Genomic DNA, 23,109 nt, shown 5'->3' with positions numbered 1-23,109 from the left:
CTTACTAGCCTCAGTTTCCTCATCTGTAAAATGAGAATCATAATAGCACTGACCTCCAATGGTGGCTGGAGGATCAAATGAGATACTATTTGTAAAGTGTTTTTGCAAAACTCCAAGAGCTCTGTACAGTTGGCTCTAATCTCACCAGACCCTTGGCTTTTTTGGGTTGGGTTTTCCCTATGTTTTATTTTATTTTATTTGGTGAGGCAGTTGGGGTTAAGTGGCCAGAGTCATATAGATAGTGTTAGGTGTCTGAGGTCACGTTTGAACTCTGGTCCTCCTGACTTCAGGGCCGGTGCTCTCCAGTGGGCCATCTAAATGTCCCTTCCTTTTATCTTAAAGGGATGACCTGGGCAGGAGAATACAATGATGAGCCCGGTAATGCCAAAGGAAATAACACCAAAGGATTTCCAAATCCAATGTTCTATACTCATGGCTTTAGAGGATTAATGGTGGATGAGAAAGCATGAGGCCCCTCTTGGTGGAGAGGTGGTGGACTACAGGTGTGGAATGAAGCATGCCTTGCTGGCCATTTAGCTGTATCTCTTTGTTACAAAAGAAGTTTGTTTGGGAGAGGGAGTGAGGAGGGTCATCGGGTAGCACTCATGTAAAAAACCACAAAACACTAAATGAGCCAGGTGGGAGGAAGTGCAAGGGAGAAAATGGGGCCCCGAGAAGCCCAGGAGCTTTTCTGAGCGTGTTTGGACAGACAGACAGGGAAGTCCTGCTCACCTTGGCCTGACAAGTCCGCTGTGAGTTTACGGATGTCCTTCCCATATAAGATTTCGAGGGTGTATTTCCCCTTATCAGAGTCTTTGGGGTCAAGAATGTGGAGCCAGATTTCATCCAAAGTACTTCCGGCCTTCACCCGGTCACCACTTTCCAGTCTCTTTTCTCTGAAGATGAAAGTTACCAAATGGTTAATAGGATCTGGGTGATTGGGGACGGCAGGGCTGTCTCAGGATGGACCCGAGAAGAATATCTCCTCCATTCTACCTTCATTTCTGCCCTAACAATGAGAGATAGATTTTCAGGTTGTCTGGCCCCCTTGCTCCCTGTATCTATAGAGAGAGGGTGCTGCTGCTGGTGGGAAACAGTGCACTCAATGTGGAGTCAGAAAGGCGAACCAAGGAAAAAGTTCTCCTGCCTTTCTCTTTCCTCTCCATTTTGCCCCTTTCATAGTCTTCACCAGGGAATTTAAGCTAGAGGGGATATACCCATTTTATAGAGGAAAAAAACTGAGGTCTCAAGATGTGAAGTAACTTGTCAATATAACATAAGTGGCTGAGCTGAGATTTGATCCTAGATCTACTAACTCCAAATACTTTAAGATCCTTTTCTTTCAATTGTCATTCTTTCCCCTTTTTTTCATCCTCCTGTGGCCACCACCTGATAATTCTTTTTGGTGATACAGACCCAATTCCATCCTTTGAGAAGACTGTGGTAAAATGGGAAATGGAGACGTCTAGAATAAGTCACAGCTGGGCAGCCTTGGTCTAGAGAAGCCGGGGCATTCACACTTGACTATGACCTCTGTTCATTTTTAAGAATATGGTCAAGTCAGTCCAATATTTGGTCTCCATTGGCCAAAGGATGGGGGCAATAAGGCTTGTTGCAGCAGAGATGAGGGATCTTAGGCTGATAAGATAAAAGATTCTGGCCTGGTGAGGATTTGGGATGTCGTCTGGAGAACCCCCTCATGATGCAGCTTAATGGTGGGTTGACATGTGGTGATCTCAATGTGTGGTCAGAGGTGATTCAGGCAAAAGACCTGGACCTAGAGAGCAGCACTGCTCTTGTGACATCGACAAAGCCTATCCTTCCTCTGGGCCCCAATTTGTTCTCATTTCTACACTTAGAAGGTTAGACTACAGGATGTTTTAGAGTCCCTTACAGCTTTAAAGACTGCACTCCTAAAAAAAATTCCATCCCTGAGGTCAGAGAATTTTTTCAGAACTAGCAAAGACTTAAGAATAGATGGCTGGAATAGAAAAGAGAGATTTTAGTCTTAAGAATAGAGATCAGAGCTGGAAGGGCCCTTAGAACACAGTATGTCAAAGCTGGGAAGGCCCTTAGAACACAGGATGTCAGAGCTGGGAGGGCCCTTAGAATACAGGATGTCAGAGCTGGGAGGGCTCTTAGAACACAGGATGTCAGAGCTGGGAGGGCCCTTAGAGCCCAGGAGGTCAGCGCTGGGAGGCCCTTAGAACACAGGATGCCAGAGCTGGGAGGGCCCTTATAACACAGAATCTCAAATCTCACAGCAACTTTAGAATACAGGATGTTAGAGATAGGAAGAGCTTTTGAGACTAGCCTGGTCCACTCACTTTACATTTTAGGCAAGGAACAGAAGCAAAGCCTTCCTAAGGTCAGACAGCTAATCAGTTATAGAATTCTCGGACAGTCCTTTCTCCACCCTGTGCTCCAGCTGCTCCTGACCATGACCCAGGCTCCTGCCCTGTGTTTCTGTAGTCGGATCGAGGGGAGATATTCTCCCTGCTCTCGTTTTCTCATCCCATGCCTGGACGACCTTCTGGGAGGTGCTTATCTAGGCTTAGCAACTTTACTTTGCCCCTAAATCAACAGGGATAAGCTGCTAAGGAGAACCAGCATCCATCTGGTCTAGCCTGATTCCTGACCCAGACTGTTCTTCTTTCCTGGACCTTTCTTCCCATGTGGGACTGTCTTTGACTTAGGGTCAGGGCCATGAGCTGCTGGGCAGTTTCCTCTTCTGTAAAATGAAGGGGGAGGACTTTGTTGTCTTCAAGTTCTCATGTCACTTTGATTTTCTACATTCTTATATCCTGTGCTTTGGGTCAATTTTCAACTCTCCTACCAACTTCTCTATTACAAAATTCTGGATCCTTAGGACTTTTCCAGTATTATTCATCTGTATTCCAACGATCCACATTTTACAATTCCTTTTAGCTCTAATATTCTGTTTTTTTTAAGGGCCAGTGCTTTTGAGTCAAATTCCCTCCTCTCTGGAAATGGCCAACATAGACATGGCCAGAGATTGTGGTCTGATATCTACTTGCTAGTCTCTGCTAGAGATGATCATTGGTTGGAGGTTTTATGATGCAGAGGAAAGACAGATGGATTTAGAGCCATATCCCTCTATTTGAATCCTGACTCTGCTACTTACAACCCATGTGACCTGAATCACCTAACTTCCCTGGACCACAGTTTCCTCTTCTGTAAGATGAAGGAGTTGAGCTGGATAGCCTCTGACTAAGCTGAGACCTGCTATGAGCTCTTTTCTTGCTAATTCTGCTGCTCAGGGCTGGCATCTTTGACCTGGCCTCTTGTTTGTTCTCCTGTAAGTTTAGCCCTCTTCAGCTTACTAAGGGGAAACACTTGGAAGGGGCTGTGTTCTCTCTGTAGCCACAGTCAGGGATGGAGTGGAATGAGAGAGGGCCAATAGGAGCTTCTTCTCTCCTCTTCCAAGGGGAAGGACATACTTGTGGTACCACAAGGTCTTCATGTAGTCTATATCATAGAACTTCACTTTGCTGAAGATCCGGATGCCTTCTTCAGTACCCTCGATTTTCAGTGGAGTGGCAGAAAGGGCTGATGGGAAAAATAGAATTAGTTTTCCACACATCCTTTTTTCTTTTACACTTTAAAAAAAGTTTTCCCCAGCATCCCTTCTCCTACACAAACCAGACAGTTATTGCAAATAACAAATAATATTTTTAAGACAAAAAAAAAAAAAGAAAAAGAAGAGGAAAAACCTTAGTATAATTGATAAATGCATCAAAAAAAGTTTGAAAATATGGGCAATGCATAGTGCTTGTCAGATAGTACCACCTCTTCCACAGGATGTACTAAAGATCAGATTGGCTGCAGAGAACTGATTTTTAGATTTTCTTTGTGAACATTTACACTTTATAAATCAGCCAATTAGAGCTTGATTTATTGTTTTGTCTGTCTATACTTTGGCTGTCTACGCTTAAGAAAGTGATGGAGAAAATGTAAAGACTCAGATTGAATTTTAAAATATATCTACAACCTTTTGGAAAGTCAGCTTTTAAACATTTACCAGCATACCTCATGAATAGGTATCTGCTCATAGCTTTTTTTTTTTCAAGCCATGCTTGTTCTTTATAATTTTGTACTTCACCTTCAGTTATTTTTTTGGTAGTTTTTCTTTCTGTTCACAGTGCATATAGTTGCATGTTCTTCTGCTGGGACGTTCTAGTGCTAGTTCTAGAATGGAAGACCATTCTACCCCATGATCCCTGACTGTAGCTATAGAGAGAATTTAGCCCTTTCTAAGTATTTCACCTTGATAATGTGTAATCATTTTCTTGGTGCTGCTTACTTTGCATTGGTTCACATAGATTTTCTCATGTTTTTCTACATTCAAGCAAATTCAGCATTTTTTATAGCATAATATTCCATTACATTCAATTTGTTTAGCCATTCTCCAGTTGATGGGTGTTTACTTTGTCTCCAGTTCTTTGTTGTCTCCAAAAGTGTTGCTAATAAATATTTATATGAGGACTTTCTTCTCATCAGTTAGTTACCTCCAAAGCCATTCCCCAATTGATAAATAGTCAAAGGATATGAGCAAATAGTTCTCATAAAAAGGACAGATTGTTAACAGCCATATGGAAGGATGTTCCAAATTTCTAAGTATAATAAAAATTTATATCAAAACAATCCTGAGATTTCAAATGGGCAAAGATGACAAAGTATGAGGTTAATCAATATTGGAGGGGTTGTGGGCACTCTAATGCATTGTTGGTGAAACTACACAATCACTATAATGGATCAGTACAACCATTTAAAAAAGTCATTTGGAATTATGCAAATAAAGTTACTCAAATGCCCATATCCTTTGCCCTAGAGATTCCCTTACTTCTCTCTGGCTTTTAAAATCCTGGATTCTCATCTTACCTTTCCAACGTTATTATTATGATTTCCCTTCTAGTCTGGAAGTTTAGCCAGACTAGACTTACTGTTCTACCTATATTGTGTTCCATTTCCTTTTTCTGTATTCCTGTGCTTTTGCACAGGCTGTCTGCCAGTCTTGGGATGTGCTTTCTCTTTTCTGCTACCTCTTTGAAAGCCTGTTTACTTCAATATTCTCCTCAGGTTCTACCTTCTACTTGAAGTTTCCCCTAACATTCCCAGATCCTAGTGCTTTCCTCTCAAAATTGCTTCGTACTGATTTTGTACATATCTTTACATAAACATGTTATCTCCCCAGACAGAATGTGGCTGTGGACAGGGACTATGTCAGTTTTGTTTTTGCATGAGTTTAGCACAGGGCTTGGTGCATACTAGCCACTTAATCACTGACTGAAGCCTGAATTAACCTTTTTGCAAATCCAGCTGCTGCTCCTGTTTCTACCCTCTGGGGCCACTACAACATATGTATTTCCATTACATTGGCAATTCTGTTTTATATATTAGAAAGTTCTTAACCTGACATCCATTGCTCCATAAGAGTTCATATGTAATTTCAATTATATCTTTATTTTCACTAACCTCTATCTGAAAATTAGCATTTCCTTCAGTTATGAATTAAAAAAAAAAGCACAGTTTGTGAAAGGGTCTAAAGGCTTTACCAAAGGGCTCTGTGACACTAAAAAAGGCAAGACCCTAGTGTAAATGATAGTCCTTCAACTAATTGAAGCCAGATAACATGTCTCTCCTAATTCTTCTTTTTTTCAGGCTAAACATCCTTGATTTCTTCCAATGTTTCTCACTGAATGAATGAACTGGAAGCCCCTACTCATCCTCGTTGCTCTCTTAGGGAATTTCCTAGATGACAATATCTATAATTTAGCACAATCCTCTAGATGCCTCTATGGAGGGAGTACCCCCATCAATAGCTCAGTGAAACGCCTTCTTCCCTGTCCTGATCACCCTAAGGGCTTTGCTTGGGGTTATCAAAGTGCTATGAGAGTCATTTATGCTTTTATGAACATCTTCCCATTCCCACTACCGAGTGCTCGGCAAATAGAAGGCAAGCAATCAATATTTGTAGATTCACTCGCTTGATAGTGATTCTGGTCCAACTGGTGCTTTTGCCCAATTCCATCCTTGGCTGGGTAACTGACATTCCAGAACTTCACACAGAGAACCTGGCTGCACAGGGCAGCCATTTAACAAATATTTACAGGAACTCAATTCTCATCCATAGAATCACAAACTTCTAGATCAATGAAACTGGAAGGACCCTTAGAGGCATAAAACAAATGATCCTCAAGTTAAACTGAATTGGATTAAGTCCAGTACCCTTGATAGGGTGCATGGGGAGAAGTTTCTAGGGGAAATATAGCAGTAATCCTGAGACCCTCTGATCTTAAGAGTATTATTGTTCTAACAATCTGTCTGTTAGTGATGTTCAAGTCTCCTGGCCTTAGGAATGTTGAGGTTGGGAAGGGACCTCAAAAGATTGGGGGTCAATGACCAGTGTTGCAAGGGGTCTTAAAGAATTTGCAGGCTTGAACTCATCTCCAAGTCAAGGGGTAAAGCTTATTGTAATTGTAACTCCAATTAAAGGGATCTAAGTTCCAAAAGAATTTAGCAAAGAAACAGAAGCAAGGAGACACATTTATCTAGTTCTTCATGTTACAGATATGCTAATTTTATGGCCTAGGGATAGAACCAAGGAGTGGTCTCCAGAATTTGGTTATCACTGAATAACAGACAGTAATGTTTGTAGGACTATTCTAAAGCCAGAAGATGTGAAATTATTGACAAAAAGATTGTCAGAACAATAGTTAGAGAGTCTCAGGATCATTAATATATCTTCCCTAAAATTTAAGGGAAGAGATATTATTATATTCCTAGGCCAGAAGACTTTTATAAACATTGACAGAACAATAGCATTCTTAGATCAGAGGGGCTCAGGATCAGACTCCAAAACCAGAAGATTTAGAATTATTGACAGTTTGTTAGAACAGAAGCCCCTTAAGGTCAAGGGATCTTAAAATTATTGCTGTCTTCCCTAGAAGCTATATTACAACAGGAACACTATAGTATAGTCCTACAAACACTGCTGACTGTCAGATAAAGAATCCATTAGTCAATAATAACCAAGTTCTGAGACAATAGTGAATAGATCATCCCTCAAACCTACCTATAAGCCATAAAATTAGCAAATAAGTAACATGAAGCTCTGGTCTCTAACTCTATCTTATAAAATTATCTTCTTTCTCCTAGTTCTTTGCTAAACTTTTGGAACTTAGCCCGCTTCAATTGGCATTACAATTATAATAAACTTTGTCCCTTGACTTGGAGATGGGTTTGAGCCTGCAAATTCTTTTGAGACCCTGGTCTACAACCCCAACCTTTTGGAGTCTCCTTTTGAACCTCAACACTCTCATTTTAGAAATGAATATAATGAAGCCCAGGAAAGATAAACAGCTGACTCAAGTCTGTTTTTCTGTCTCTTTGTCTCTCCTTACCTCCTTACTCCCAAAGCTGTGTGGTATAGATAGAGAGTAAAATATGGAACTGAGCCTAATGAAATGAAATTTAAGAGAGATGAATTAAAGATCTTATACTTGGGTTCAAAAATTAGCTTCACCAACACAAGATGAGGACTAAAAGACAGTTAATCTGGAGAAAAGATCTGAGGTTTCCAGAGGACCACAAGTTCAGAATGAATCTATAGTAGGACAGGGCAGCTAAGAAAACAAGTGTAATCTTGTGTTGTATTGAGTTGTGTATCAGAATCAAGGAGATAGTGGTCCCACTATCCACCATCAGAATCAGAACACATCAGAATGATTGTGCTCAGTTTGGGGTGTGACATTTTAGGAAATGAGTGTCCAGAGGAAGAGTCAGAGGGTAAGAGATTTAATTTAGAGGAAGTGTAGTCCAATCTCCTCATTTTACAGATGAGGAAATTAAGGTTGAAGTACTTAGCCTTAAGTACTCTGCTGTCTTAGATTTAAATGCACCTTTTTAGAGTTCCAGTCCCCTATAGAGGGGATTCCTTTTTGGATATTGGTCAGAATCAGAGGTATGCTGGCAAATGTTCAACAACTGGCTCTCCAAAAAAAAAAAAAAAAAAAAAAAATGTAAGTATGATACACATCTAAACTGACATTTTCCTCTGGTATTTTCTTAAGTCTAGAAATCAACAAAACAATAAACCAAGTTCTTATTTCTAGCATTTGGGGATTTCTGAGGTGTAAATATTCACATTGAATATTGAACAAGCTCTCTGAAGACTAGGACTTGGAATCAGCACATCTCTGACTAGGTCACAGAGGCTCCTTCCAACTCTCAAATTCTGTGATTCTAGAATTCTGCCTTGGATTCAAATTCTGACAAATCACTCCCTCCTTCTGAGCCTCAGGGTTATTTTTTTTTTAATGACTTTTTATTTTCCAAATAAGGGCAAAGATAGTCTCTAACATACACCTTTGCAAACCCTTGTGTTTTAACTTTTTCTTCCTCCCTCCTCTAGCCAGTATGAATCCAATATAGATTAAACATGTGCAATTTTTCTGAGCCTATTTCCATATTTATCACTGAGCCTCCGTTTTTATACAAAAAGATGGTTAAGTATGTGGGCTCTTTCCAGCTGTAAATTTTAGAAAACTCGGTTCTGATATATTGCCTGACTCCCAGGGAGTATGCATGTAGGTACAAATGAACACACAAAAATATATATATATATATATATATATATATATATATATATATATATATAATATTATATTGCACATTACATTACAAAATACATATATTTTGGGCCACCAGGTGGAGCAGTGAATGACCACCAGGTCAGACCCTGAATCAGGGAGATCTAAATTCAAATTCATCCTCAGACACTTCCGAGCTGTGTGACCCTGGACAGGTCATTTTAACCCTATTTGCCTCAGTTTCCTTATAGGTAAAATGAACTAGAGAATGAAATGGCAAACCACTCCAGTATCTCTGCTAAGAAAATCCCAATGTGGTCACAAAGAGTTGGATACAACAGAGGCAATAGAACAACAATATAGTGCTTTAAGGTTTGCATAATACATTACAGACATTTTCATTTCAGCTTTGGAGTAACCCTATGAAGTAGATGTAATTATCCCCATTTTTCAGATGAGAAGATTAAGTCACATAGTGATATATCAGTGAAGGATTTGAACTCAGAGCTTCCTGACTTCAAATCAAGTTCGTTATCTATTCTAGTCTCTAGCTTCCCCTTAACAATTAGCCTAGTGTGTAAACAACAGACCAGGGATATTCATAGCCATTTTGGGGACATTATTACACTGATAAATCCATGCCCGTCATAAAAATGATTTCACATGGGGGTTACCTGTGAGTCCTCACACCAGGCTCTATGTTTATTGGTGCAATGGTTGAGTTAATAGGATTTGAGGCTGGTTTATCCACTGTGTGTGGAAGTGCAGCCCCAGCATCAGGGGGTCAGAAGGTGGAGTTCCATATGTACTTCCTACCAGGGTTCACACAGGAGATGGTACTTACCGCCGATCCTGCAGAGCTCCTTAAGGATGGCATCATATGCTACACAGGAAAGAGACAGAGGTCACGGATGTGTCTCTCATAGTGAGAAGGCATTGCAGAGAAATTATTTTGTAATTATCTATCTATCTATCTATCTAGTATAGGGATATGTGTGCTTTCACTGAGGTGGGACAAGTATCAAGAAACTGGGATATGGTAAGCTGAGCCTGCACCCAGGGTCGGGTAACTAAGGCTTAGGCCCAGGAAGCCAAAATGGGAGAAGGGCACGTTTCTTCTCTTTGGTGGTAAATCTATCTCTGCCCTCACTGAATGTGTCCCGGGTACCAGGCTTCCTGACCCTGGCTCTGGGGGCGGTCATGAGGGTGGGGGGGGGAAGCTTTAACAAGAGGAGTGTTGATTGTACCAGCATTTCACTGGGAATTTAAGGGTCCTGGATGGTAGAAAGGGGATTGGTGAATGTAGTATGGAATGGATGCAGCTGGAGGTTAATCATGCCATATGGAGAGTATGTTTGGTGAAGCTGGAGGAGGGGAGAGCAGGAGGCTTTGGGGGTGGCTCCCACAGCACTCCTCTCCTTGCATATTTACATATGGAAGCAGCTAGGTGGTCTAGTAGATAGAACGCTGGACTGAGTCAAAAGAATCTGAGTTCAAATCTAGCCTTGGATACTTAATAGCTGTGTGACTCTGGGCAAGCCACTTCCATTCTGTTTGCCTCAGTTTTCCCTTCTATAAAATGAGGGCAATAATAGCACCTGCCTCCCAGGGTTGTTATGGGCATGAAATGAGATCATATTTGTTGCTTAGCACAAAGTACTTGGCATGTAGCAGGTGCTATATAAATGCTAGCTCTGATAATGATGATGTGGTGGTGGTGACTATCTGAGGTACCCAAGTTGGGGAGGATTTGTGGCCCATGCTATCTCAGCGCTGCTTTTGTCTCTACCCTGACCAATTCAGGACACATCCAAATGAGAGGTAAGGGGGGAGGGGGCCATAGTGGCCGACCCCTTCCAGTGCTCCCTGTCCTAGTAGTGTCAATCCTTCAGTTTCCTTTAACAATGTTCAGGGCATTTATCCTTTGGCAGGGTTACAGGGGAGACTATAGGGTTATGGGAAGGCTGGGGGAGAGGGGAAGGAGGAAATAACTCCAGAAAGGGCAGCTGGGGACAAAGAGAGTTTTATCTGGGGAGGGGGCACATTGCAAAGTATCATCCCTGGAGTCTCTTTTTCTACTTGGAGTTCCTACCTTCATCTGTGAGATCAAGGATGGTGTCATCTTCCCCTCGGTCATCCGAAATCGCAGCCCTGTACGTGCCCTTGTCTTTTGTGGACATCTGGTAGAAGCGTTGAGAAGATGTATGAGAGAGAGGAAAATGGAAATTTGGCATTCAAGGATCCTGATGAACTGGTGACCCTTCTCCCTTCCTGGTAGTTTCTGCCCAGAACAACTGCCCAGAAGGTAACCTGTGCTCCAGACAAATCGGGGCAACTCATTCCCTCCTGTTTAGGCCCCCTGCCAACTCTCTATCAGAATACCTTTCTCCCCAACTCTACTGTTTGGAATCCTTCAAGACCCAATACATAAAAACCAGTCCCACTATTATTCAATATCAAGATTAGCATAGGGTTGTAACTTCAGTCATGTAGGGAACCCCGGGGCAAGGAAATTCCTTCCCACTTGCACATAGTGGGTGCAGATTAAATGTTTGCTAAATGACCTGCCCAGGGTCACACAGCTAGTAAGTATCTGAGGAAGGTTTTCTGCCTCCAGACTATACAATATGGAGCTCCTAGCTTGATGAAAATTCTTTTTCTTTATTTTTAATTTTTTTTAACATTTTTTCTTTTCTTTTCTTTCTTTCTTTCTTTCTTTTTTCTTTTCTTTTCTTTTTTATTTTTGAAAATTCTTACTTTAATGTTTACTTGGTGTCTAGAAAGCTGAATAGGATCCTAATGGAGAAAGGGTCTCAAATGTCAGGCTGAGGAATTTGTTAGTAACTAAAAAGAAAGTTAATAGCAACTCTAAGTTAATTAGTTTTCTTGCGGTAATAGGGAGCCACTGATGATTTTTGACTGAGAAAATGATGTGACAGACTACATCTTTGCTTTATGAGTGAAACCTTCAGTGATCTTTTCTATAGAGAGTAATTGAAGTCCAGAGCTGTTTGCTCATCTCTCCTAGATGTTTGTTCTATAGTTATTATTTTCTTTTGCTTCATGTCTAGGTTTTATTGCCCCCCTTGCCTCCCATTCAGTTCCTGAACCCAGAGTTTCTCTTTGGGTGCTAGTCAGGGAAGAGATGTTTAACAAGTGACTCCAAGAAGTTGAGAGCAGGGGGCCCAGAGGGCCTGAGGGAAGAGACCAAGCAGACGCCAGTGGCTCCAGCAGAAACAGCATCCTCAATGGTAGACAAGTTGGTTTCCTTCTCTAGGACCCAGTTAGCCAGGCTGCAAAACTGTGGGGGTGGGGATGAACTACAAGAGCTCTAAGGTCTCTTCCAGTTCAGACATGCTGATTTTATGGTTTACAACCAGCCAGCCAACTAAGGACCTCTCCCTTTTTTTTTTTTTTTTTTACTGTGAAAGTTTTAACAAAGGAGTGTTTCTTTCGAAGGTATGGCAAAATAAACATACAGACATTTCCTCTAACACCTTGAAACATCACCTACCCTGTACCACCACATCATTTTGGGGGGAGTAGAAAGGGATTAGGTTCCCAGTCTAGAAAAGTTCCTATATAGCATAGACCCAGTTTTAAGCCCCCTGTGGGCTTGGGTCCCAGGTACCCTGCTGTCTTAAGGCTTTCCTGCTGGGCTGGCTGGCTGCACATCCGGCCTTGCAGGTTGGCTGCAAGGTCATCATGGCCCAACTCTAGCTGCACATTCCACCAAGGACACGGGTGTGTTGCTATTTATTTTGCAAGTTCACAGAAGTCCTTGTCACAATTTGCTCTAGAGCCCAAATTTATATCTCCATCCTAGGAATTTAGAAAAACAAAAACTGAGCTTTTTTAAAGTCTGATTTTCACTATAGCTCCCCATCTATCCTTACAGTTCTGATTTAGAAACCTTCAGGGGATGGAAGAGGAACTGTTGAAGTCATAGGATTTTGAACAAGAAGGGACTTTTGGAGTGACCTTCTCCTACCTCCTCATTTGATAGAAGGGGAAAATGAGGCTCAAAAAAAGAAAGGAATTTAAATGAATACATAGATAGTAAGAAGTAAGACCAGGAATTTAAATCCAGGCAGTGTCTGCTGAGCAGGCCTCTGAGAGTGATGGGAGCAGCTGGGTAAGGAGCCTGGGATTCATTTTGGTGGGAGTAGGGGAGGATGTGAGATACAGGCCAGAGGGACTCTTAACTTTGACAAACCTGGGGATCAGGGCTTTCTCCTCTCTCAGAACTCCTTATCTCTATCCCAGGCTCCCTACCAGCTAAGGAAAACATTCCAGTCTCCTGCACAGATGACTCATCACAAAGGGTTAGGATGAAGGGGGAAGATTCATAGCCATTTTCCTTCCCTTCAAAATTGCCATGTTTACTCAGCTCCCTTGCAGAAGAGAAGTCTGCAGTAGTAAAGAAAAAGTTTTTTTTTCTTTCAACTTTTTCCACAAGAGGAAGAATATTTGTTTCCTAACAGATGTCCACCAGTGAGATTCTTTGAAAGCCACAGGGAGGCCTAGAAGGGGGAACTTCCTAAATGTGATCAGCTTTCAATACTAGAGTCACATAAGGATCATTAAGTTACTTGATCTTGGTATCAAGGTTTAGAATATCAGAGCTGGAAATCCTTAGAACACAGAATGTCAGAACTGGGAGAGCCCTTAGGAAACAAGGTCAGAGCTGGGAGGGTCCTTAGAACCCAGATGTCAGAGCTGAGAGGGCCCTTAGAACCCAGGATGTCAGAGCTTGGAGGGCCCTTAGAGCCCAGGAGGTCAGGGCTGGGAGGGACCTGAAACCATACAATTCTTAGTGACAAATTAGACTGAACCCCTCATTTTAACAGAGGAGAAAACTATGACCTAGAAAAAGAAAAATGACTTTTTCAAGGACACACAAGCACAGCAGGGATTAGAACCAGGTGATGTCACTTTACCTACCTGCTTCTCTTGATTCATCCCTTTGCCAGTGTTCTCATGCCCATCACCTTAGCCCCAACTCCATGGTATCATGTTTACCTTTGGAATCGCTAGAAGGCCAGCCCCTGTCTCCGCATTGTACTGGCCCTTTGGATTCTCCTTCTTCTGAAAGAACCACTGAAATTTGGACTCTTTCTTGGTGTTTGTTACCTGGGGAATGAGAGAAAATGAGATAGGAATGAGGGTTTCCCTTCAAAGAAGTTGTATCTTCTCTTGTTTTATAGGGAAAACCCATTAACCACTATATTGTTCTCTGCTCTTAGTTTTTAAGAATAGGACAATAAAGCCAATTCTTCTTTGTCTGATGGATTCATCTGGTTTTTAACATACACTGCTCTGTGCTGCCCTCTTCTGCGGTTGGCTCTTGGCTGCTAGGCAATCCCATAAATTCCTTTGGGAGTGGGGCCCAGACCACTCATGTCTTTTAGTGTTCACAGTCCTAGTACATTTTTTTTTTTAAAAAAAGGACCAGATCTCCCTATGTTTACTGGGCTGGAAGTGCAGAGGCCAATCCCAGGCCTAGTTCCACAATCTCAGACTCCCAAGTAGCTGTACCTGGGTTTGAAAAATATTTGTTGTTTTCCATATAAGCAATTTAGTCAAAAGATACTTCAAAATTAGCAGTTCTTTACCTTTTCCTTCCCCCCACTTTGGCAATCTGGTGAAGACTATGGACTCAGAATCATACATACATATACACACATGTGTATACACATACACATATGTGTGTGCATATTTAATTGAAGGAAATACTACATTTCAGTCAGACATTTTCCTCCCATCTAAGTTCACAGATCCCCCAAAACCTATCCAGGGTTCCCTAGAGAGTCTGTGAATTCTGGTTTAAGAACTTAAGCCTGTTCTAGACTATAGTTTAGATCTGTAAAATTAATCAAACAATAAACCAACCTACAAGCACTCCAGTGTTTACTTTGGATCAGTCGCTGGCCAAGGTGCTGATGATGCAAAAGCAAAAATGAGACTTCCTGCCCTCAAGAGGCTTAGAAAGTTTCTGGGTTTACCAGGCAGTTTCCTCCTAGCTAGCAATGAGGGCAGGTTTAAGGTTTTGCAAATGCTTCTTTATATTATCTCTGTATATTAATCTGTGAGATATGTACTGAGAGGGATAGGGAATGATAGGTTCATTCCCTATGATTTTACTGATATTGGGAACTCCATTATGGGAAAACTCCTTTTATAGGTATTATTAATCCCATTAATAGATAGAGAAACTAAGGTCCAAAGAAATTGCAACCTGCTGCTTTTCTCCTCTTGGGAAATGAGAAATTATCCCCCAATCATCTTGGGGTCATTTTGCCTCCTTTCAGAGGAAAGTCCTTTCAGAGAAGTCCTCCTCCAAGTTATATACTTTAGTTTACCAGGGTTAACACTTACTTCATCATATTCAGGGAAATCCCATTACCTTTAAATAATTCTTCTCCTTTCCTCCCTTATAAAGATTATTTCCCCTTTTGTGTGTAAGAATCCCTTCTGTTTTATGATGGGACCTCTCCTCTCCCAAATTTTGGTTGTTGTTGAGTCATTTTAGTCTGATTCTTTGTGCCTTGCCTAAATCTTTGGCAAGGATTTGGAATAGTTTGCCATTTTCTTTTCCAGCTCATGAGAAAACTGAGGGAAGCAGGGTTAACTGATTTGCCTTACCTAGGGTCATCCAGTTAATAAGTATTTGAGGATGGACTTGAACTCAAGAAAATGATTCTTCTTGATTCCAAGCCCACTGCTCTATCTACTTTTCCCAACTGTTGTTGTTGTTCTTCATTTATTTCTGTCATGTCCAACCCTTCATGATTCTATTTAGGGTTTTCTTATCAGAGATCCTAGGTTGAGTCACCATTTCCTTCTCTAGAGGATCCATTTATCCATTTTGTTAGGAACCAGAAGTTAAGTGACAAAAGTAGGAAGTGTCTGAGGCTGGACTTGAACTTGGATCTTCCTGACTCTAGACTCCACTGAGCCACCAGCTGCCTCTTCTTTCCAGTTAGCCTGACTTATATCCCATCATCCCTCAAATAATATTTTTTTTGGTCAACTTCTCCTGGGGCCAACCTATGTTTTTTATTTTCATTGCAGGAAACTCCTCTTTCCTTATATTGGAACTAGCCCACATTCCTGGGGAATTTCTTCCACTCCAAGGTCAGACAGATATATTCTTTCTCCTGTGAACACATAAATTATTTCTCTCTTCCTATAAGATGGAAAAAATCAGTCTTTAAAATGGATTCCTTTCTTCCCCTCTATCCACCAGTCATCCCACCAGGAAAGTCAGATTCAGCCAGACCTGTTTGCACTATTTTTCAGACTGGACTATAGAGTGTCGGAGCTCAATTATTGTCCTGGAAAAAAATACACAGTAGATTTCCTAATTGAGAGACATCAAGAAGGACCACTGGGTTTGCTTGGGGAAGATCTTTGTCTTCCACCCTGAAGCCAGAAAGGAAAAGATGAGGGATAAAAGTATCATACTTGCCTTGCAAGTCAAATGCACTTCACATTCTTCAGTGACTTTCCACTGCAAAAATTCCACAAAATGAGGACCTGCCAATGCAAACATACCCACCCACCCATGTTCATTAGAGCTGAAAAAGTATCGCCTACTTGGCACCAATCAACCTTGGTTGGCCTCTGTTTTTAGTGCCCACATATCACCCTTAACTTTATTTTAATCTTTTACTTTGTTGAGGGACAGTGGGCTCTGGAACTACTAAGGATTAAAGTAAAAAGAAATAAAAAAAAAGTAATTGAATGGATTTGTGATAGATTGCTGAATAGAATGGAATTGAACTGAATTCTCTCTCAACTCTAATAACACAAACTTGATGCTCAGGAACTATTCATTGACTATCATTACCATTGCTGTCATCACCATGGCTTCTTTCAAGACTCAACTCAAATGCCATTTTTTTTTTTTTTTTTTTGCAGAAGACCTTTTCCAGTTCTTCCAAGCCCAGTGTCCTCCCCTCTCAGGTTACCTTGAATGCATTTATTTAGATCTATTTATGTGCATACTGTCTTCCCCAATAGACTATAAGTTCCCTGAAGGCAAGGGTTAATTCTATCTTTTCTTTGTATTTTTAGTACTTGGAATGGTACCTAGCATATATTAAATACTTAATAAATACTTGTTGAAAAAATATTTGTTGATATATTATTTTTAATAGTATCAAAGAAAAGAATGGAATAATGACTATGTTAAGGATATCCATAGGACCATAAATCTAGAATTAAAAGGGACTTCAGAGGTCATGTAGATCAACTCTTTTTTTATAGGTGAGGAAACAGAGTCCCAAAGAAGTTAATCCATTTGTCTAAGGCCTCAAAACCAATCAGTATCAGAAGTGGTATTTGGGCACAAGTTTTCTGATTGGAATAACGACATATGTCAGCTTTTTCCAAACAGTATTCCATAGAACTCTGGTAGTTTTCAGGATGTAAAATTTAAGTTCCAGTGATAGTTTTCCTCTAAAATATTAAGTATGAAAATATGTTCTTCAACAGATAAGTGATCTATGATTTCTTTGGTGTGGATATTTCCTTCAAAGGTCCAGATGTGAAACCCTCTATAACTCAGTAGATGACTTTCAGGGGTCCAAAAAAATTACATTCTTGTTGCCCTTACCTTGTTTTCTCTTCCAGTCTCTCCGTTTAGCAGCTGAAGCCCTCAGAAGTTTATCAAAACCTGTAAAAGCCAGATAGAGGGAAATATCATTAGCCAATTTGGGAGACCTTATCAAGGTTAGGAGTAGCAGACAACATGATTGCAATCAGTATTCTAAATCAGAAGACTGACTTCAAGCTCCCTGAGGGTAGAACTTTGTAGGCTGAGTCTAGCACAGTGTCTGGCACAAAGTAAGTATATAAGAAGGACTTGTTGACTGGATCTGAATTGAATCTTTGCTCTAAGCAGGAATTTTCTTGGAAGGAATACTGAACAATCACGGGAATTTTCCTGGTGGGAAAAATCAATTTAAATTCTGAGGGAAAAAGAGTGAAGGGGGAGAGGCAAGTCCTACTCTTTGCTAGGATGATGGGGTAGACTGAATGCATAAATATGTGTCTCATGTTTTGGGGTTTTTAAAGCACCAATTGAGCCCACAGATTCTTTATTCCTTATTCCCAATTTGACTCCTTGAAAAACCATCCAACAGTTGAGGAAATAGGAGGTTATTTCCTCCTGGAGCCATTCCATTTGCTTTATGAAGGGACAACTTTACAGGTGAGCCAGTATCATCATCATCATCATAATCATCATCATCATCACTAGTATATACAAATGGCTTTAAAGTTTGCAAAACACTTTATAAATATCCTAATTTATCCATGTAATCAGTTAGACACTATTATCATCCCCATTTTACAGATGAGGAAATTGAGTCATACAGCTTGTGAGAATCTGGAGTAGGATTTGAACACAAGTTTTTTTGACTCCAGGACCAGATTTCTCTTCACTATACCACCTAGTTGCCTCTCAGTTCACTGAATGCCCTGGAATTGTGAACTTTATTTTCTAGAACCTAAATTCCCTTCACCCTTCAATTTTACTTATTCTACCTCTCCTACCTTCATTATATTCATATTACCAGTTGATATCTTAACTCCACCCAAATTTCCAGGTATTTATGTAATATAAATTTTGTATGAATTTATAGGAGTACAAGTTATCTTCCCGCACAAAATATTATTGTTGGTGGTGATAATCTTTGCTCTTGGAGAGGACCAATGACATCATGAAGATAATGTCTTGATTTGCTCTCAAGTTGGATTTAGAGTTTTGCAAAACCATCAGCCCCAATCTGTCTCTTCCAGAATCATAGAAGTCCAGTGGCAAGACAAATGTCAAGATGATTGCTGGTAGCCTGGGGTATAGACATTATGAAGACAAAGGACTGTCCCACTTAGTATCCCTGGCACAGAGCCAGGTGCATGCTGGAGTCTTACTAGATAATTGCTTGATTGCTCATCAGCTAATGTATTATAGTTGACAGATAATACACCTGGTTATTCACTTATCAGTTAATACATTAGTTCTCAGCTAACTGTGTTTTTCAGCAATGCTCCGGTTGTTAATTGTCACTTTAGTGATCATCCAGCACCTTAGAGGCTTTGGGGAGGTGGGAAACTTAATTTTGCCTCCATCACAATTTTTCGTGGGCAGCCTTGCTCAGAGAAAGTGGGTGGAAGAGTAGAATGGTAATTGGTTTGTGGGAAGAAGGGGATACCATGTGTGGAAAGCTGGCCTAGATGAAATGGAAGAAGAATTACCAGGGGACCAGAAAGGATGCCTGGGAGGCAGAAGCATGAGGATTTGTTGACATTTTCTCTTCTTCAAGAGTAATTCCTGCAAAAAGTCAGTTGGTAATGTGCCTGCTTTTACTTACTATCATCAACCAGGGCCAGCGTGATCTGGTTCTTAGCTTTTCCATCCTGGAGCTGAGCTGTGTACGTTCCCATGTCTTCATCAGAGAAGTTATCAATAGTCAGTTCCACAAGTCCCTTTTCTCTATCAAAATTGATTTTGTGTGACTGGAAAAAAAGTCAGAGAGGATAAAGGACTGTAATGGGAGTCAGAAGAACTGGATTTAAGTCCTATTTCTGCCATTTATAAGTTGATTTTGGGTAAGGTACTTAACCCTCATGAGCTTTGGTTTCCTTAATTTTTTTTTAGACAAAAGGTTGAACTAGATAATGTGTAAGATCGAAGCTCCCTTCCCATCTTCAGTCCAGCTTCTAGCATTCCCAATTTAACATTTATTAAGCACTTACTACATGCAGGGAACTGTCCTGGGTGCTAGGGACACAAACCAAAAATATTTGGTCCTGCTCCCAGTCACTTATAGTTTATTCAATACATGTACTGAGTTGTTTAACATCTATTCCAGAATAAAAACTTCAAAACATTGTATGATAACTGTCAGACTACTATTAAGTAGATTTCCCATCCCTCCAAATCACACAAAAAATTCAACCAATCCAGGTCCTCTGATTCCTGTTCTAGGATGGTTTCTGTTATTCTACACTGCCTCTGTGCTGATCTCTGTAAGTGATGATGCCCAGGAAACAAAGGGAATTAAGGAGCGAGCGTCTCAGTGGGAGGGGAGCTTATGTTCAGGAATTTTGAGCACACACTTACTGGAGAGCTGATGAGCTCTTTGTTATTGAAGATTAAATGCAGCTCAGCTGCCGGAGATAATTTTTCAACCTCCAGCCACAGCCGAACCTCTCCATGTTCGAGGATGTCAATGTTCCAACCTGATATCAGCTTAATCACTAGGAAACAGAAAGAAAGGACACGTTCATTTGGCTCTACCATTCCTTTTCTCTCTGTGTCTCTGTGTCTTCTTCGATTCCACCTTCCTTATCACTTTGATAACACCTTTGAGTTCATTCTTAGCATTCAATAATTAAAATGGTCTTGGGTGTCTCTTCTAAGTTTAGAATTCTGAACTCCAGACCAGGGATCTCGATTTCAGAACTAGTTCCAGTGATAGCTTTGCCTAGGATATATATTTTTTGAGGTGTGGGCTGGTTAATTCTCCATTATGACATTATGTACTCACCTGGATTTTTGATCTCATGGCTCAGTTTTTTCAGCTTGTCCAGTTCTAGAGCAGGGAAGAATAAGGGGGAGAATAAATTGAAGACATAAGACACTTTTTTTTTTTTTTTTTGCTGAGACAATTGGGGTTAAGTGACTTGCTCAAGGTCACACAGCTAGGAAGTGTTAAGTGTCTGAGATCAGATTTGAACTCTGGTCCTCCTGATTTCAGGACTGGTGCTCTGCCCGTTGTGCCACCTAGCTGCCACTTGAAGGCATAAATCAATAGCCCAAATACCATCCCACATGAGATGTCCCCTAAACCTCAGGTAGGGCATGATAGCTTAGAATTTATCAAATGTCTTCATATGCATAAGGCCTCTCCAGGCTCCATTTCTGATTCTTTGGACTTCCTCTACCATCCTCCCCTCATGGGAAACTTCTCTACTCTATCTCTTCCCCACCCTGCCCTTTTCAGCTTTCTTTTTAAGTGTTGTCTTCCCTCATTAGAATGTAAGTTCTCGCAGTAAACTTTGGATGGAAAACACCATCTGCATCCAGAGAGAGAGAACTGTGGGGACTGAATATAAATCAACACATGCCAGGTTCTCATTTTTATTCCTTCTGGTTTTTTCTTCTTGTAATTTTCCCCTTTTGTTCTGATTTTTTTCTCCCAATATGATTCATATGGAAATATGTAAAAAATGAATATACATGTATCAAAAAAGTTATTTATATGTAACTGGGGAAATAAAAAGAAAAAATGTAAGCTCCTTGAGGATAGGGACTAGCTTTCTTTTTGTTTGAATTTGTTATCCTTATTTGTTATTTGTTATCCTGCTCTTAGCAGTATCTGGTAAACACTTAGTAAATGTTTGTTGATTTTATTTAATGGAAAGAGTTAGGGATTTGATGTAGAATTAAGTCCAAATCCAAGTTCTGATGCTTGCAACCTGTATAACTTTAAGCAAGTCATATTTCTCGGACCCTTTGTTTTCTCATTTTTGAAATAACATAATTGGATGAGACAGACTTTAAGATACTGGCTAGTCAGTTCTGAAATTCTATGCTCTCATTTCATCTTCATAGAATCTCAGAATTGAAAAAACCATCAGAGTCCATTTGGTCAAACTAATACTTGAATAAAACCTCTTTCTACTGTACATTTATCAAATGATCTATTCCTTTTCTTGGACACTCACATTTGGGAAGGGAGAACAGGGGAAGGACTGGCCTGAAGAAGCTTGTTCCACTTTGCAATAGTTCTACCTACTTAAATGCGCTTCTTTACAATTTCCATTGCTCCTTGTTCTACCCTTTGGGGTCAAGCATCTTTTTTTCCATGTGATCCCATTATTTTTTTTTTTTCAGTTTCCTCAACTACAAAATGAGCTGGAGAAAGAGATGGCAAACCATTCCATTTTTGCCAAAAAAAAAAAAAAACCCCACATGGGAACATGCCAAGTGAAAATAACTAAACAATAATAAAAATTAACCTAGGCAAGTTACTTAATCCCTGTCTCCCTCAATTTCCTCATCTGTAAAATGTTGCACCTGCCCTGCAGGGTTGTGAGGAACAAATAAGATAATATTTGCAAAGTGCTTAGCACAGTGTCTGGCACATGGTAGATCTATATAAAGGTTTACTGTTGTTATTATAGATCTTTTTCAAATGTAGGACTTTACATTAATAGCTATTTAACTTGTGTGATTGGATTTGGCCCAATGTATTAGCCGCAAGAGCATTTTAAAATTCATATTCTATCATTCAGCATGTCAGCAGGACTTTCCATTTGTGAGTCATACTGATGTTATCTATGTCTTTATTCAAGTCAGTGATAAAAATATTAAGGTCAAGTTTAGATCTCTGGAGTACTTCCTAAAAGACCTTAAAAGTTGACACTGATCCATTAATGATTGCTCTTTGAATATGGCCATTCAACCACTTCTGAATTCACTTTACCTTGTTATACTTGAGTTCAAATATCTCCTTATTGTCAATAAAAAATAGCATGAAGAATTTTGTTAAGTATTTTGCTAAAAAATATAAAATATCTATATCATCTATCTATCTTATCTACAAATCAGGTTATTCTGTCAAAAAAAAAAAAAAAAAAAAAACAAAACAAAACAGGCCACTAGTTTGGTATGAATGATTCTGGATAAAACTATAGTGACCTTTAGTCATCACAATTTTTTCCTAGAAATTCACTATAGATCCCTTTACTCAACGAAGATGACCTGGTTGGGCTTTTGCCCAGGGCTGCTAAAATTTATAAGGTGCTGACATGCTACCCAGAGGATGCTTCTTTTCTCTAATGACTGAGCCTTTCTTCTCATCTCCTCCTTTTCCAATATCCTTCTCAGTGGCTAGTTCTTTAAATCTCATAGAAATCTGATGGTATTCTGGGGATGCACATCTCCTATCCTAGCGGCCACATCTCTGACCTCTTTCTTGCCTCAGGTGCACAAATGTCTAATTATGTCTCTGCCTTTAATAATATAATGCCAGTCTTTCCAGGAATCCTTATAACAGTCAGAAAATAGGCTAAGAGATCTAAACCTGGATGGCTCATCCAGGAATTTCCCTCAGTGCCTGAGACCTCCTCACCCATCCTACTACACCCAAGGCCCTCCCCGTCCTCTATATGATCTTTATTTCTCCCATTGGTGAGTTCTTCCCAGAGTTTCCATTTTGTAGAAGGATTGGGCTGCCTTCATTCTTCTCCCTGTCTTAGTGCCGCTTTCCTCTGGACTGCTAATGCTTCCCCTTTCATTCTCCTTCACTTCTCAGCTTTTAATCTTAACTCTTTAGAATGTAAGCTCCTTGAGGACAGGGACTATTTTTCTTTTTCCTTCTATTTATATTCCCGGGACTTAGTAATTATTGACATAGTACTTGGAGCATAGTAAGTACTTATTTCATTTCATTATATTACATTACTTCATTTCATTACTCAC

At 40.2% G+C, this 23,109-nt stretch overlaps 1 protein-coding gene across 1 annotated transcript in view; it reads right to left on the bottom strand.

The window, feature by feature from the left end:
* The window catches only part of MYOM3 (myomesin 3), a 74,041-nt gene that overhangs the window by 4,821 nt on the left and 46,111 nt on the right, over nt 1–23,109 (bottom strand). Inside the window, exons 23-32 of the mRNA XM_031962595.1 lie at nt 20,171–20,215; nt 19,744–19,880; nt 18,992–19,136; nt 17,233–17,292; nt 16,084–16,151; nt 13,635–13,745; nt 10,705–10,792; nt 9,457–9,495; nt 3,462–3,570; nt 733–896 (exon numbers count right to left, since the gene is read on the bottom strand). Of these exons, the coding sequence (XP_031818455.1) occupies nt 733–896; nt 3,462–3,570; nt 9,457–9,495; nt 10,705–10,792; nt 13,635–13,745; nt 16,084–16,151; nt 17,233–17,292; nt 18,992–19,136; nt 19,744–19,880; nt 20,171–20,215 (966 nt within the window). The remainder of the gene's footprint in view (nt 1–732; nt 897–3,461; nt 3,571–9,456; nt 9,496–10,704; nt 10,793–13,634; nt 13,746–16,083; nt 16,152–17,232; nt 17,293–18,991; nt 19,137–19,743; nt 19,881–20,170; nt 20,216–23,109) is intronic.

Source organism: Sarcophilus harrisii, chromosome 3, assembly GCF_902635505.1.
Source record: "Sarcophilus harrisii chromosome 3, mSarHar1.11, whole genome shotgun sequence".
Lineage (NCBI taxonomy): Eukaryota > Metazoa > Chordata > Mammalia > Dasyuromorphia > Dasyuridae > Sarcophilus > Sarcophilus harrisii.
This window is presented reverse-complemented; position numbering and strand designations above follow the sequence as displayed.